At 49.5% G+C, this 16,654-nt stretch overlaps 1 protein-coding gene across 1 annotated transcript; it reads right to left on the bottom strand.

The window, feature by feature from the left end:
• Positions 1 to 363: 363 nt before the first annotated feature.
• GSG1 (germ cell associated 1) lies at positions 364 to 16,448 on the bottom strand. The gene is given in 11 exon segments (XM_065888208.1): positions 364 to 402; positions 404 to 540; positions 543 to 597; positions 599 to 707; positions 2,634 to 2,745; positions 3,625 to 3,777; positions 4,593 to 4,640; positions 4,927 to 4,995; positions 6,164 to 6,482; positions 16,155 to 16,197; positions 16,375 to 16,448. Coding segments are annotated over 11 exon segments (1,158 nt in total).
• Between the last annotated feature and the right edge of the window lie 206 nt (positions 16,449 to 16,654).

The raw sequence follows: 16,654 nt of genomic DNA, 5'->3' as shown, positions 1-16,654 counted from the left end.
CACCTCCATTCTTCCAAATCCAGGACAGATGGCCAAGTTGGTCGGCCTCTAAAGGGCAGGAACTATATTTTACTCCTCTTTTTATCTCCCAGAACCTGGCATATAACCAACAATCAGAAAGGCAAGAAGGGACTTCTGAATGAGTGACACGGGGGGCGGGGGTGGGAGATTGGAGTGAGACCAAGCTGTGACAGAAAAGGGAGCGAGGGCACCGGGCATATGCCCCCTGGACTTGGACTTTAAATACCCTTGTTCTTAACCTCTGAAAATCACGCTCAAGAAACAGACTTTGGCTTAAGCACATGTTGATAACAAAGCAACATGTAAGGTAGGGCTCAGCCTGCTCTCCAAACCCACTAACTTCTAACACTGTTCTTCCTCTACAGATGACCCGGCCGCCTCTTCTGAGGCTCGCAGCTGGTCCCGTGTTGAAATTCCTTGTGTGTAGCTCTGAGGAGAAGTCCACTCCTCTGGAGTCGGAGCGGACGGGCTGATGGTGGTACTGGGGGTGGCTGGCCAAAGGCCCCCCGGGTGGGCTGTGCACGCCAGGTCCTGGAGGAAACATAGGTGGTGATGCAGTAGGCAGCTCGGGGGCTCCTCTGAAGCTCTTCCTGTGCTTGCACTTGAACTCCAGCACCAGCCGGGTGTATGCGTTGAAGGTGGTGACAGCTGACGCCATGCAGCTGGTGAAGGAAACCCAGGCCGTGCTAGGGACAAATATACAAAAAAACACTGGATTGTAAGACTCTGACTTCCTTACGGGTTTGAAAGAAAAATACCGGGATCCCTTCCTACTAGTCAGCTGGGCCGATGCCGCCTTAGGGATTTAAGGATCTCATGGTGTTGCCTTCCACCACGTTGCAGGTAAAGAGCTGTGGGCAAGAGGACTGAATTTGGTCTGTCTTAGGGTAGGTTCTGAATGTTTCCTAGTAAAAGACAATGACTCGTATAGTGTTAAAGTCAGGCTAGGAGTTTAACGGATTCATTTTCACTGCACTGATTAGTGCTGTGTTCTTTTATACCCGGTGGCATATTTTTCATGTTTGTGTATACACACACACACACACACACACATACACACACTCACTCCCGCCCTGCCATACAATTTTTTGGACAGTTGTTTCCCAAGCTACAGTTACCCTTGTATAATCTCCAAGCTTCCATAGAGCTGTAGCTCAGCCGGACACAGTGGACACAGCCCGAGGCACTACATCCCTCCTTTCCCTGACACACATACTTCCTGCCAGATACCTCTTCCATCGTCCTTGGTTTTGCACCTAGCTGTCTTAGGGTCCACAAAGTTGAGCCTCTGAGAGGCATTCAGGAAATACTGACTACACATCTAGAGGTATTATTCTAGGCCGCTCTAGTGGAATTTGCCTACTATGGGAACAGTGTGGTTCCTGGCTTACGGGAGTTCGTAAAGGACAGGAGAGATGCTGGAGATGAAGAGAAGCTGGATGGATCCAACAAAGAGAAAAAGACACCAGGGAACTGTATCAAACACATTCCTAAAAGCTGCGGAAGTCAAAGCCCTAAGTCTTCCATGGTCATGGGAAGCCCAGGGCACCGGCAGTGGTGTGGGCTGCGTGTGTGGGGGTGTTTTACGAGGCCAGGTGACGCTTAGAGGCTACGCGCTGCTGCTGCTGTTTCTCTCCGCTGCCTCTGACGGACCAGACTCAGGCTAAGGATGCTTCTGGTGGGAGCTTCGAAGTCTGAGATCTGCCGTTGAAATGCCCAGAATGGCTTGAAAATGGATAAAAGGTGAGAAACGATGAGTCTGGAAAATGAGCTAAACTGATCGGGTGGCTGATGGAGAGATCAAAGGCCCCTGAATCCAATAGCACATATTACACCATGAGAAAAGGGGAGGAGATCCTGCGACGGACACATACAGGCTTCCATGTGCCTCTTCAGCACGGACTGCCTTTCCAGCACTGTTAAGCGCTTAGCACTCAGCCCAGACGGTTCATGTAGGTCCAAGTCGGCACCTGTGCAGTGAATGGAGGGCGTTCCTCAAGGGAGAAGGTGAGGAACCCAAACAAAGGGGGTGTTTCCCTTGAATGTGTGTGTTTCATCATGGTTGCTGTTTCCCTCTTTTAAAGAGAAATCTAAACTAACTGCGCCCTTAGTTCTTTAAGGGTTAGAGAGAGACTGGTAGGGGAAGTTTCACTTCTAACACAGTTGGATGGAATAAGAATGGGAGCAGGATGAAGCCGCTCTTCGTCACAGAAGAGTGAGCCATTCACAGGGATGGACTCCGATCCAGACTGCAAGGCTAATGCTTCGTTTCTCTGTCTCCCAATACCTTGAATCATAAAATATATAAAACAGAGAGCATCATTTCCGTAAGCCATGCAAAATTAGTCTCATTTCCCAAGGGCGTCATACATATCGGGTGAAGAAGCACTTGTTACAGCTTTATCAGTGGAAAAAATAAGCCCGAGGAATCCACTCTGTACCTCCTCAGAAGGTGGGGGGGGGGGGGGGGAAATGGGCATGGCCTGCCGGTCCAGCCCTCTGGGTGACTAATGGACATCTGGGATGAGGGATGAAGAGAAGGCAGAAGGACACAGAGCAAGCATCTAGTTAAGGTGGACCAGGGAATAAGAGAAAGGTGAAGGAGCATCTACTAAGAGGCCCGGCCATAATTCCAAGCATGGGGCCTCCAGTGTTCTGGACCCAAGTCGGCCGTTGCTTGGAAGACTTGTGACTACATCATATGGCCCACCATCCCCAGAAGGCCTGCAGAGGAAACAGGAAGGCAGTTCCCTTAGAGACAGGCTGGCATTGCCATGTACGGGGAATACAATTTGGGAGCAACCTCCTCATCTGGCATCAGGTGCAACCTGTGTCGAGGCGTTCCATTACCCCGATGCCACCACACTCCGGGGGAATACTCTGCAGTGGGGGATTCCCCTTGAAGGCGTATTTGCAGTCGCTTCCGCGGATGTTTGGTTTCAAGCTGTGGGAACATTTCTGAGTCGAGGCTGCACACAGGCTGCTGCTCCCTTTACTTCTTTCCCACCTGTACCCCCAGTATGGGCCCTGTCCTTCGTCTACACGCATCTCTCACTTTATCCAACAGAGTGTGGAAAAGCTGTGTGGATGTCACGACTCAAAAGTAAACCAGGGGCTTCCCTGGTGGCGCAGTGGTTGAGAGTCCGCCTGCCGATGCAGGGGACACGGGTTCGTGCCCCGGTCCGGGAGGATCCCACATGCCGCGGAGCGGCTGGGCCCGTGAGCCACGGCCAATGAGCCTGCGCGTCCGGAGCCTGTGCTCCGCAACGGGAGAGGCCACAACAGTGAGAGGCCCGCGTACCGCAAAAAAAAAAAAAAAAAAAAAAAGTAAACCAAACTGTATTGTACATAATGAGAAAACTTGCAAATAAAAAGAACCTAGAGAGAAATCATTTAGCAAAGGACAACATTTAGCAAAAGATAACATTTCGCGTGTTATTTCAATTTAAAATTAAAGACGCCTGTGCTGTTATTTCCCGGCTCCATTCTTTAGACCGCCTTGGGGCTCCTTCTTCCCTTGGGACAGAGACTCCAGCCTTCCGGCTAGTGCTTCAAAGGCAGCGGAGAACACCCACCCTCCTCTCCAGCTCTGGAGATGCTCACCTGACAAGACGGAGAGGATGGCGGTGAAAGTGCTCAGCTTGAGGCCACAGCCGGGGTTCCCCGGGAATAGCAAGTCCATCAGTAGGAGGAGGAAGCTGATGAGTTCAAGTCCGATGTAGGTGAATCGGACTCCCAGTGATAGCCGTAGGATCTCTGTCAGAAACCAGAGGAAGAAGAACCCTCACCCTGACAGTTAACTAACTGAACCGGCGGTGAACAAATGCTGCCCGTGAGAAGCGCAGAGCCTCGTTGCGCCAGAGGAGGAGACAGAGCTGAAAGCAGCTGGGACAGCCCTTAGCCTGGGGCTTTGTTCTCACTCTGCTCAGTACCCAATACAGAGCCAAGTACACCTGATTGCCTGTAAAGACTCTTAGGGAGGTTTGAGAAGAAATCATCCAAGTTTCACCAAATCTTGCAGGGATATGACTTTGCTAGTTATCATTTTTGTTTCTCCTTTGTTTTAAAGTTTAATGTTGGAGCAATCCATTTTGTTTCCCTTCTTCCTCCCCCCATCCCTACCCCCGCCTTGCCCTCTTTGACTCCCTTCTTTCTATGTTACGATAAAATTATCGGGGGGGGGGGGGAGGGGGGGAAAACCCAAGCTTTCTACATCGTTACTTGGCAATTGGAGTAGGTTAGAGCTGTTGGTGGATTTCTATTTGTGGACTTTATTTGTCCCTGCTGTTCCTTTTTTGCATTCCTGCATAGGAATGAGGGTCAGCCTAGCAGGAGTCTGTGTCACCCTGTGAGGCTCAGAAGAAGAGAAAAGCAAGAGATCACAGTACAGTTTAGATACTCAGAGGTCCAACTCAATTGCAACTAAATTTGTTATCAAAGCTACATACTTGCCCCAAGCCCCAAGGGAAGGTGGGGGATGAAAGCCTTCTCCATCAACCGCTTCCCTCCAAATCGGAGAGAGGGGTGACATGGGTCTTGCAACGTGGCAAATTCCAGTAATCCTTTCTCACCTCTCTTGGTTGGTGGTGTGAGTTCAAGGAAACTTCGGCACCTCTCTCCTGAAACAGACAAGGTACAAGGTGATGAGGTGCTGCCTTGGATGAGGGATGCAGACTTTTCCCCAGTCCCATCCCAGGTACTGCTCCATTTGGTCCTACACAGGCCTGCCCCGCAGGTGGTAGGCAGGCAATAAATGTCTCTTTGGAAGCAGGGAAGGATGCAGGGATGGATGAACAAAATAGGCCAGAGTCATCCAAGATTAATTTCTCTCTCAAGTCCTGATAATGAAGAGTACACTTCCCTGAGTCACCCCGGGGAATGTCCCCAGCACTGGTTCACCAGCACCTTTTGCTCCTGCTGTACCACTGGGCTGCAGGGCTCTAAACTGCTTCCGGGACTGGAGTTGGAGCAGTGCTAAGTGGCACAGTAATAACTCAAGTATAAGTGTAAATACACACGAATTATAATCCTGTCCCGTCTCCTCTTCCCCTTAGCCTAAATCGGGAGAAGCAGCAGATTGCAAACTGTACACAGTTCTGGGCTTTAGAAAAGCTTCACGACCAGGGGAATCTTTGCATGCTTTGAGCAGGGAGGAGGGGATGTCCTCAACCCCACTGCTCCCCACCCGAGGACGACCCTTACCTAACGGGCTGGCACAGCGCCTGCTTTGCGAGTGTGAGACCCAGCGGCATGAGACATGGGAGGGTCTGTCTGGGTCCAACTTCCACAATCTAGTTATTTTCTCTGGGCTTCAGTTCCTCTACCTTTTCTTTTCTTTCTTTTTTTTTTTTTTGTGGTACACGGGCCTCTCACTGTCGTGGCCTCTCCCGCTGCGGAGCACAGGCTCCAGATGCGGAGACTCGGCGGCCATGGCTCACGGGCCCAGCCGCTCCGCGACATGTGGGATCTTCCCCGCCCGGGGCACGAACCCGTGTCCCCTGCATCGGCAGGCGGACTCTCAACCACTGCGCCACCAGGGAAGCCCTCCCCTACCTTTTCAATTGTAGCAGTAACACTTAGAATGAGAACACCCTTTTGGGGTCTTATTTAAAGGCGATCTACACTGATCCCTGAATCTCACAAATGAGAAAATCAAGGCCTGTAGGAATGAAGTTCTTCCTATAAGGTCACAGCTGGGCAGAGCCCCGGCTCTTTCTATGATATTCTCCTCGTTTTGTCTAGGCAACTCTGGCTCGCTGAGATGGACATTCTCATAATGTTAAAAGTCTGCATGAGCACAGGGAACTCTCTACTTCACTTTGCTGTACGGTAGAAACTAACACAACATTGTAAAACCACTCTACCCCAATTAAAAAAAATAAAAAGTCTGCATGAAACCCTTTAAGGGTCATGCTATTTGAAACCAGCGAGACTGGAGGTGAAACGCCAGATGGTTGGACTTTGGACCTTATCACGAGGGAGTCTGACGGGGAAGGGACACAATGCAGAGTGGGGAGACCCCGAGGCGGAGGTGGGGCCCGGCAGGGTTGAGTGAGGGCTGTACAAAGAACCCCACTGATTCTTTGCCTGCATGAGATCCCTGGTGGGGAAAAGATATCAGGTGGGTGGGGTGCGGGGCCACCTGGGTCTTCCACGATTTCCTCATAGGAGAGCTACATGCCACTCCCGAAGGCATGGAAGGTGAAGCCATCATCCCCAGTCTCCCAGCTGTACTGCACCACCTCCAGAGATGATACATTTGTGCTGCTCCCATCCAAGGGCACCGGCACATCAAAGCACTCGGCTGGCAGACCTTTCCCGCACAGGGGCTTGGGCACCTCCTGTACGCCCACAAACCAGTAGTTGCTAAGCAGGGATGCGGTGGAAAGGCTGCGTGATAGCATGTTGAGGAAGGCAGATAGGCATGTCCATTGGTCAGAAAAGGCCTTCGGGAGCTCCACCTGTAACAGACAAACACAAGAGCGGAGCCTGATTTCAGAGCCTCCTCGGAGATCGGTGCCCTCCCCTGCAGCTCCCTAAGCTCGAGCCACTTTCCTCCAACAAGACGGGCACAACGAGCCACTGGGAGTCTTCTCCAAGTAGCCGTGAGGAAGCTCAGGCTCCAGGAGTGGCCCAGAGTAGGCACCGTAGTGATGATGTTTATTTAAGCCGGACCTTATTATATTAAAACGCTTATTGGGGATAATCTGAATAAGCATCGGATAGTAATGAGACTAAGCCACGGAGCTAGTACATATCTGGTTGAGAAAAAGCATTGGGAGCTCTCCACGTGCCCCTGCCGGTAATTTTCGGCTTTGTCTTCCTTGAAAGGTAGCAGCACTGACTTGTGGAGGTGTTTGTTATTGTGACAACGTAAGTTTTGGCTGTCTTCCTCCCTGCATTAGATTCCTCTGAGAGGAGTAAAGGGGCATATATCCTATCAACGAATGTTAAAGTGGATCCTCCCTGGGGGAGCAGAGAGAGGCACTGGGCCCTTGAGGATAAGAGGGCAGTGGACCAACTGGGATGTGGGGATGCTGCAACCTTTGGAGAGGAGATGAAGCTATGGGTTCTCAGAGGGGTGGCGATATGGGTCCAGCTTCCATCCACTGCCCCCGAGATGACAGAATCTCAAATGCCAGGTGGCTGCGTGGTACCCATGGAGGCTGGACGCCGAGTGCTGTGACCTTGGAGACACGGGAGGGTGCCCTTGGTGGGTGGGGACAAGGAACGTGCAGGGGCGGCCCCACAGCCTGATGCAGCCGCAGTGCCTGACTCCCGGGGGTAACCCAGTACGTGGCTGCAGAATGACTGTGGCCCGGGTAGGTCTGGCTGGAGGCCCTGACCTCGTCATTTTTAGCCTAAGAGAAGAGAAGGGCGAGCTGAAAAAATCCACTATTAGATATTTCAATGTTGGGGAGTGGTGGCTTGGAGCCAGATTTAAGCTGATTTAGAAAAAGAAAGAAATCTGACAGGTCTCAGATTTTGAGACGTTTGCATTACGAAGCAGTTTGTACTGTTATATTAATACATACTGAATGGAGAAGAAGCCCATACTTAGTTGCTGACAGACATCTTCTTAAAGTAAACCATCTTGAGCTTTCTAGGCGATCGCTCATATCAGGATTAATCAGACCCAAATCTGCTTAGCTTAAGAGATGTAAATAAAACCATAGCTAAATGAGACAGGCCCATCTCCTCTCATCGTCTCCAGCTTAACATTTTCTACATTAAACAGGGAACTTTCTCTTAGAAACATAACAGTTTGTTCTTCAGAATTTCCAGGCACTAAAACCGTGCATACCACAAAGTGCAGGTTTTCTTTTTTTTTTTAATGGCAATAAGAAATATACCAGATTCTCATGTATATAAAAAGCCAGTAAGCAAAACGTATGATGAAACAGCTTCCGAAAAGCAATTTGCTAATATGATTTTTTTTAAAGCACTCAACAAATTAACTCCATCAAGAATTTTCTGGGTGACCCTACTGGGGACTCAAAAGCCATGGCATCTGGAAGGGGGACGATCTTATATTGCCAGATAGGGGAGTCATTATGAGGCCCCTTTCTTCCTGCAAAAGAACGTTTTATTCTTGTTTTTAGTTATGAAAATCCTATTGGTTTTTGTCATTGTTCTGTTACTATGAGTTAGTTATTCTTTCTTTTTTTGTATCCATTGCTTGACTAGGAAATAGACTTCAGGGTGAAACGTCTTCCTCAGTCATCCTGCATAAAGGAAGGGTTTATGCAAGTCTACATTTTTGACAACTGTATTTTCAATCACTTACGGCTTGGAGATTTATCTACTCTCACATCACGTCAGATGTTAATTCTATCCTCAATCCATTTCAGATCATATATATTTGTAAGTTACTCTTCAGGTTGTTCCGAAATAAGAATAAGGAACCACTCTGTAGCAGCACTAAGCTGACAACCAAATGAAGGAATTGAGAAACAGAGGATGAAGAAGAGCTTAGAATGAAGCCCAAAGAGGTTGTTTCCAGGAGCGTCCGCCAAGGAGCCTCATTTAAGAATTATCTTGATCATCGAATGAGAACCCATTCAAAAGGCTTTTCAAGAATTGTCTTCAACACCCACTGTGCCATGCCCTTCATCACGTATTTTATTCCTCCCCCCAAAATATGCCTTTTCTCACTAGGATCCAGATACTTTTTGAATTGGAAGAACAATCTAATTTGGCGACGGTCTCCTTAAGGGGATCATGGAGAAGTAGCAGCTAGAAGACAAGTTCTGTCTTTGCGTGTATTGATAAGCCCCAGGCCAAGGGGACTCTTTAGTCTCTAGAAAAGGGACAGGGTGTGGCTTCCCTGCTCAGATCTACTAGGAAGTACATAGATGTGAAAATGTCAGTGATTCTTCCACTGACATAGGTTAACAGAAAACACTCAGATTTAACTTAGGCTAGTATGGAGAGCAAATTGATGAGACTGGCACATCTCTTAAAAGAATCAGGTGCAAAACAGCTACGGAATCTATGTTCTGAGTAATAAGAGAGGGAAGCTGGTTACCTTGGCCATGGTCAGCATCCTGTGGTTTGTCCAGAAGGACTGCAGGTGTCACCTGTGCTCCAAATCCCTTTGGTTTAGTGTTGAAAGAAGGAAAACTCCCTTTCCACCCTCCTCTCTCCCCCTCCCACACCCCTCCCCTCTATCTCATAGTTTTTGGAGTACCTCCTGATTAAACGCTGCTTGCAGGGAACTTGGGCATTTAATAATTGCCAATGCCATCATGACCCAGCTGTTCTGGGAGATTACACAGGAGAGCTTGCCAGTGGGGATCTGGGATTCAGCATAAGAAGCAAGGACCTGGACCTCTGCATGTGCAGAGGGAAATTTCTTTAAAGAGTACCTGATCACCGAGTTTCCATCTCACCGCCATTCCCTAGGTAACTAGTGTGAATGGACTGGTCTTGATTTTATGGCAGACAAAATATTCCAGAGTCACCATTACTACAAAAGCTCCCATTCCCTTGTGTTGGGTTTTCCATCCTTTTAATAAGCTCTGTGAGCTGCAGTGTCAGGGCCTCATGGAGCCATGGGTATGAAAAGGCTTTCTGGTGTCGTGGGTGGTCTCCACTGTCCAGTTAGCGATATTAGTAAGGATTATTACAACATCCTGAGACCGTCAGAGTGTTAGGTAGGGTTGGAGGTGAGGATGCAGTTGGAGGAGGGTTGGAGAGAAATAAATCCCAGGGTCAGCAATGCTACCGCTATCTATCATTTCTCTCCCAATCTTTGGGCAAAGGGATAAAATTTTTTATCTTTTAAAAAATGATTTCTAAAACTTAAAAAAATAAAAACAAAGATACTCTTTCTTCTTGGAATGTCTTCTTTTTTACCTGGTGATCTGCTTCTCATCAAGATTATTAAAGTCACTCATTCTTTGAAAATGTTGCTTCCTAAGAACAGTTCCCTTTTCTTTGTCCTTGTCACACTCTACCCCTCCCATGACGTTTTCTATATTCCATTCTGATTGTTTGCCTTGATTGTAAAGTCTTCAAAGGCTGCTGCTTGTTCAAGAGCAGTAGGTCTCAATTCTGACTGAGCATCAGAACATCTTTGCAACTTTGGAAGATATGCAGATTCCTGGGCTCCATCCTGAGCGGCTGTCGTGGTTCTGGGGTGAGGCCCAGGAAGCTGTCATTTTAGAAGGATTTTGGTACCCAACCAGGGATGGACTTCTGGTTTCCGGTTCTGCATGTGAGGACCTTGGGAGCCGCCCCTCTGACCAAAAAACAAGTAAAAAGCTGAACAGACTGAAAACTATATAGCCAGGGGATTAATGTACCATGAAATCACACCTCTTTGATTCACTTTGGGTTGACATTTAATGAAAGCCTCTCTACCCTGCCCTGTCCTTCTGCCACCTCATCCAGATTTGCCACCAACCAAGTCATGGTCTTCCCATCCTATGTTTGTGCAGCTGGTTTAGGGAATCAAAGGCAGGCTTCCCTCGGGGCATTTGAATTGGTCCACACTCCAGCCAAATGAGTCTGTCACCGCGTATGTTCTCTACTCTTAACAGCACGTTTTACACATGTACTTCTGTCCAGGCGTGATGTCTGTATCACCCAAATAGCCCTTTCTGCACGGTGACAGAACTCCCTCTCCTTTGGGAGAAGGGAGCAGGGATGCCTGTGGTCACTTTTTACCCCTGAATTGGCTGTTGATCTGTAGGCCGCAGTTTTCATCTCAACGCTGGGTGGCGCTGTCTCCCCATATTTTCCCTCTTCGGACACAAGCTTCCCCCCCACCCCACCCCCAGTTGGCAAAGCTGGGTGGAGGTGGCTGCCCGCTGGGCAGGCTGGGGCTCTTGCTCTTTGTTCTTCCCTTGGCCTCCCCACACACGAATCTATAGAAGCCGTACGTCAGCCTTCTGGAATTCAGGGCTCAGAACGAACTCTGGGGCCATCCAGCTGCTCCCTTGAGGACATCTTGTAAGACTGTGTGCTGTGGCATATTTTTTTGGTGGCCAGTTTTAGTTTTCAGTAACTCAATAGGTCCTCATATACTTCCATGGGAAATACAGCTCCGCAGTAACAGAAAACACAGTTAGCCAATGTTTCCTGATGAGTTTTGCTCACATTTTTCTCTACTTAATCGTATCCTCATTCCCTTTCCACCCCAGAACAGTGAGCAATTCTTTTCCCTTCACTCTGCTTCCACCCTTCAAATACTTGGAGACACTTCTCATATCCCGCTTGAGTCACCGTTTGGCACAGTGCTCTTTGGGTTTTTATTGCCTCTGCTCATAAACCGTGCCCTCTGTGTCTTAATAGCCCGAAGTGTGCCTTCTCCAGGGAAAAGGGGATGGGAGTGGCAGAGTCTCAGGTGGGTCACATGAGGAGGTCTAGAGGTGGATTTCGAGAGTGTAGCTGATGCAACTTCAGCTTTGTGGTCCCCCACTTACTCAGGCCCCTTCCAAGATGCTGTTACCTAATTTGTACTTGTCATTTTGTGTTCTTTTTCTTAAAGAGGACCTCTCGAATTATATTATTTTAGCCCTTCCCAAAGCCTGAATCTACCCCTTAGGAGGCTGTGCATTTAGTGTGTGTGCTTGGCTGGCTGCCTCCTAGCTGTGCTCAGTGCTGAGACCACCCCCCTTCCCTCCCCAAGGACCCTGGGCCACGAGGTCTAATTTCCTCTTTTTGACAAAACATGAGTTTCTCTGCCTGGCCACAAAAATCAGAGCCCAGCATCCTACTCACTTCCTTTCATTGTAATTTGGGCATGTTAATCTATTTTTTTTCTTCTCTTTCTTCTCTTAGGACAGAAAAAGTAATCACTAGTCAATGCCACATAAATATAACTTGGTAGGCTCAGAAGCTCAGGATTCAAGACAGACGAGAACATTCCACATCTCGAAACAATATTGAAGGGCTTCCCTGGTGGCGCAGTGGTTGGGAGTCCGCCTGCCGAGACAGGGGACGCGGGTTCGTGCCCTGGTCCGGGAGGATCCCACATGCCGCGGAGCGGCTGGGCCCGTGAGCCATGGCCGCTGAGCCTGCGCGTCCGGAGCCTGTGCTCCGCAACGGGAGAGGCCACAACAGTGAGAGGCCCGCGTACCGCAAAAAAACAAAAAACAAAACAAAAAAAACAATATTGAACTTTCGTGTGCTGGACTTTTACCGTCTCAGGATTGACCTCACAGGGATGTATGTGCAACTGAACATTTATGACATCACAAAGCCAAGGGCTGGGACTAACCTAGTCTTGCTAAGTTCTTAAGTTACCACGCCCTGCACTGTGGAAAACCACATTTACTAGGTATGAATGAGGAGAAACTGGTCTTGGGACACCCACATTTACTTTGTAAACAGGAATTCAGTTTGCTTTGTGACTACGCTGAAGATTAGGAGTGATTAAAACAATGCGTAAGAATGCTGAGATGAACAGTGGAAGATTGTATAGCATACCACTTCCCTCAGGTCCAAGCCTGGGGCTACAGGATCCCCATTTTTTTAAAAGTATATATCCATTCTGGCATTTTGTCCCAAGAGAGGTGTGTTTGGGACAGATAGTAGTATCTCTGTCCTTCTCCCAGGTGTCAGATTTCTGACCCAGTTCCTGTTAACTAACTCCTTTCTGTTACTCAGTAGACAAAAGGCTGGAATGGAGAGTAAGTAAATGTTTCTCGGTTGTCACTGGCTCTGATCTACACCACCCTATTCTCTGCTCCTGCGCGTGTTCTACTGTGTGCCTCTCTCATGTAACTCATCATATGGTTTACTTGGCTGTTCTGCCCACTTGGCTAAGTTTCTAGATACAGTAGCAACTATGCTTTACTCATTGTTGATCCTCAGAGCCTAGCCCTAACAGCCACAAATGAATGGAATGAATGAATGAAGTGTGAAATGGAAACCAGGCTCATGAATACAATTAGAATACAATTAGGAAGACTATGAGTGAAGATAAGATAATGAAGAAAAGTGTTCAAACAGCCTTCTATTGTAGAGGAAACACGAATCCTCCTGCTTCACATACAGAAGAGCAGTGTCCACAGGTCCACAGAAACACCCTATGCCTTTCTATACAGATGCACCCAGCGTTTCATCACACAGACCCTCTGCCAATACATTTCCTCCCGCCTGTGGAAACACTCCTGCTGTTTGACCAGCCAAGCCCAGAAAACAGCAATGACCTCATGAACCAGTATTACCTTCAGTTCACAGACACCAGGGGACAATCAGATTGCTCACAAGCCAGTGACAGATTGGAAATGTTATGTCCTTTCCCAAGCTCGGTGATTCCCCACTGATTGGAGCCCTTTCGGCTAACATATCTTGAACCGTCCGAGCTTGCGAAGCTCTAAATTACAATTTTTACTTTAATGCCTGACATGTGACTCATTTATTAATGAAGATAAAGACGGTTCACACTGGACATTTTTGATATCTGCCTCCCAGCCCTAAAGGGAAGACTGATGCCACTAAGATGCCCATGCCGAGTATCCAAAATACTAACACCACTCTAGGACACTGAGCTCTGGGATTTCCTAGCGTCAGGTTAATTCTCATGTAACCATGCTTTATGTCCACATGACCCTAGGGGCTCACAGAATAAAAAACGACTCCTGTCTTCCTAACATGGGTCCCGGAGTTTTGGGAACACCTACTTATGTGCAGGGGGAAGGCCCAAAGAAAAGCATCTGGGGGCCTCTCCTCTCTGTGCCTTTTCCCTTTCCGCTTTTTAATGGAATTGTTTGAGGGCTTTTGCTAATGCAGTCATTTCCAGGAGAGGAAGCCGCCGTTCTTCCATGCCGCAAGCAGCTGGAGTGAATCAGGCGGGCAGCCCATCTGCACATCCTGTGGGGCAATCGCTCACGCTGGGGTGACAGAGCCCTCGTGGCCTGCTTGGGGCGGGGGTGAGGGTGGTGGTGGTGGGGTGGGTCTCGGGGACCGACGGGTGGGGCGGGGGGCTGACGCGAGAGGCCTCTCGAGAGGTGCTTAGGGCGCGGCCCCGGGCTGGCAGCACTGGGCTGCCCCGTTTCCATCCCGCGTGCGCCTCCCTCGTCCCTTTCTCTCCTGCCCTCTCTTTGTCCCCCTGGCAGCTGCGAGGCCCGAGCGTAGGCTAGTCACCGCCGCCACCCCGCAGCCCCCTCCCTCCCAGAGTAACACCCCAGCCCAAGGTTTACTACGCCTCCCGGTCGCCTAGCAGCGGGCGCGCGTTGTCATGGCGACGCGCGGGAGCGTGCTTTGAATTGTTTGGCTAGGCTCCGCCCAGCGGCCGAGCCCCGGAAGGTCCCGAGCGGGTGGGGCGCCCCGCCAGGGCCCTTGGGGCTCTCCATCTTCCTGCGGGGACGGGGGCGGCGTCCCGGGGTCCCTCCCAGGCGGGGCGGGCGGAGGGAATGCGGAGACCCTGCCCATCCCCTGAATTCCGAACGCAGCCTGGTGGGCCGAGGGTCGGGAGGAGCCGGGTGCCGGGAGGAGCCGGGTGCCGTGGAATCCAGAGTCAAGGCTTTCCCCGCCCCCTGCCCTTCCCCTGAACTTACTCTCCCGGCTCCAGTTCTGCAGGAAGGCCGTGCCTTTGCCTCATTTCGTGGGTCCAAGAGGCTGAACTTCGGGGCCACGAACCCTCAGTGGATCAGAGTTATAGTCACTGCTCCACCCACGACCCCAGGACGGGGCTAAAGATTTTGGCCAAGTTCTCTAATCTCCCCGAGCGACTGTTTTCTCAGAGGCGAATTAGAAAGAGTTTGACCTTCACGGTTCTGCTGTGAAGATCAAAAGCGGTGGAGTGAACGTGGAAAGGAAGAGGAAGGACCCCGTCCGTGTCCTGGACGGCTTACCAGTCCCTCCACAGACGTTTAATCTTCACAACCAGCCCGAAGGAGAGGCGGCTGCTCCGTTCTAGACGCGAGTCAGATTCCCAGAGTCTGACTTGCTCAAGGCCACACCGCCCGTAAATATTGGAAATGTCCTGAGCCACGGCCTGGCCGCCCTGCAGCAAAGGGGAGGCCCAGTCACCTTAACCATCGCCCTCATTGAGGCCCAGTTATGAGAACGCACACAGAATGAGGCGATGGATTGCGTACTTTAAACTTCGCGGATTTATACCGAGAAACAGACTCTCCCATATTTCCTCTGTATCTCCTCATAAACCAACAAAATGTTTTTTCACTGTGGCTGGCTTTCCTGTCCTATGCCTATCCACTTCTGAGGGTTCTCTTATTTGTGATCTATTCACTTAGGGAGCTTCTGAACCAGGCAAGCGGACTGAGCCCACCATGAGCTCTTCCCCGTGGCCCCAGAAGGGTCTCTTTCCTAGAACCAGTCAAATCCTTTCTTCTGAGATCCCTAAATTCCAGACCTTGAAGAGCACACCACATTGCTCTGTGTGTTTTATTTCTCTGGCTAATTGTAAGCTTCATTTTTCTTTCCGGAGAAAGGCAGGATATAGGAGAATGAACGTTGCCTTTTTTTTTTTTTAGTAACCCTGAGAGCTGCAATTTGGTAGTTCCCAACTTTCCCAAAATGGGAGGCAAGTCCCTTCCAGATGTGGATTCTACCCTAAACAAGCCAAGACATCTTTGCTGGCTGTGAGTGTCGTTCTGGGTCTGGAAGCATCTCTGCAGATTCTTTGAGACCGGAAAGAACCTGAGGTCATGCTGTCCTCCTTAGTTCCGGCAGATTTCCAATCAGAGCTGGCTTTCAGTGGGACCATGCGGTGCCTCATCGTCTCCTTCCGTTCACTAGGGCGATGCACATCTTCATCGCTGCCATGGTCGTTGGGCCTTCTACTGGGGACCAGATTTTGTGACAGGAATCATACAGATGGAGAGGAGAAAAGAAGAGCTAGAAGACGCTAAGCTGCCCTGGGAGCAGAGAGGGAAAGTATGATAAGAGTCAAAGGAGGAAGAAATGGAAGTTTTAATGGAAGATGATGAGAAAACAAGAGGCCAAGGTAGGGACATCACCAGGTTTATCAATAAAAACTGGGCTTGAGTAACAAATTTTTACTGCATTTCAGATAATCCTACCATGTGTTCTCAAGCTCCTTACCCTGAGCGTGTGAAATAAGTTGATGAATTTGTATAATTGCCAATATTACCAATCCAACATTAAGAGTACTATACATGAGATAGTCCTGAGATTTCAGCATTCAAGGTACCTACCTTCTGGGTGAGACAAACATTTTGAGTCAGCTGAGAGGAATTGCTCACTCACTTTTGAAGTTCTGAGGCAAAGGGGTTTCAGTGTTTCTTCTGCTCTGTTTTAATCGGTTGCATGGGATGAGTATGGAGTTGAAGATGAATCAAGACCCCTCTTGCCAGCAGAGGGGTCAGGTGGTGTGAGGTGGGCTGGAGATGATGAAGAGGATATCCTGCGGCCCACCTCACACCACCAGAGGCTGCCTCTGTGACATCACAGTGGCAGCAGGGGTGTCCCTGCTGCTCCCTCTGCCTCATCCCCCCACTCTCAGAAGGACTGGGGCCACTCTGGGGTTACCTATCAGAGGCCTGGGTGTCTTCTCTGTCATCTGGATCAGTGCTTTGATTACTATGCATAAGAATCACCTGGGCATCTTAGTAAACGATCAGATTCTGAAGGTTGGGGATGGCTCCCACGTGAAAGTGACCAGACCACATGGGGCTGTAAGACCCTAGACCAGTGC

The sequence above is a fragment of the Phocoena phocoena genome, chromosome 11 (assembly GCF_963924675.1).
Source record: "Phocoena phocoena chromosome 11, mPhoPho1.1, whole genome shotgun sequence".
Lineage (NCBI taxonomy): Eukaryota > Metazoa > Chordata > Mammalia > Artiodactyla > Phocoenidae > Phocoena > Phocoena phocoena.
Note: the sequence above shows the minus strand (reverse complement) of the source record. Positions and strands in the feature narration are given on the sequence as shown.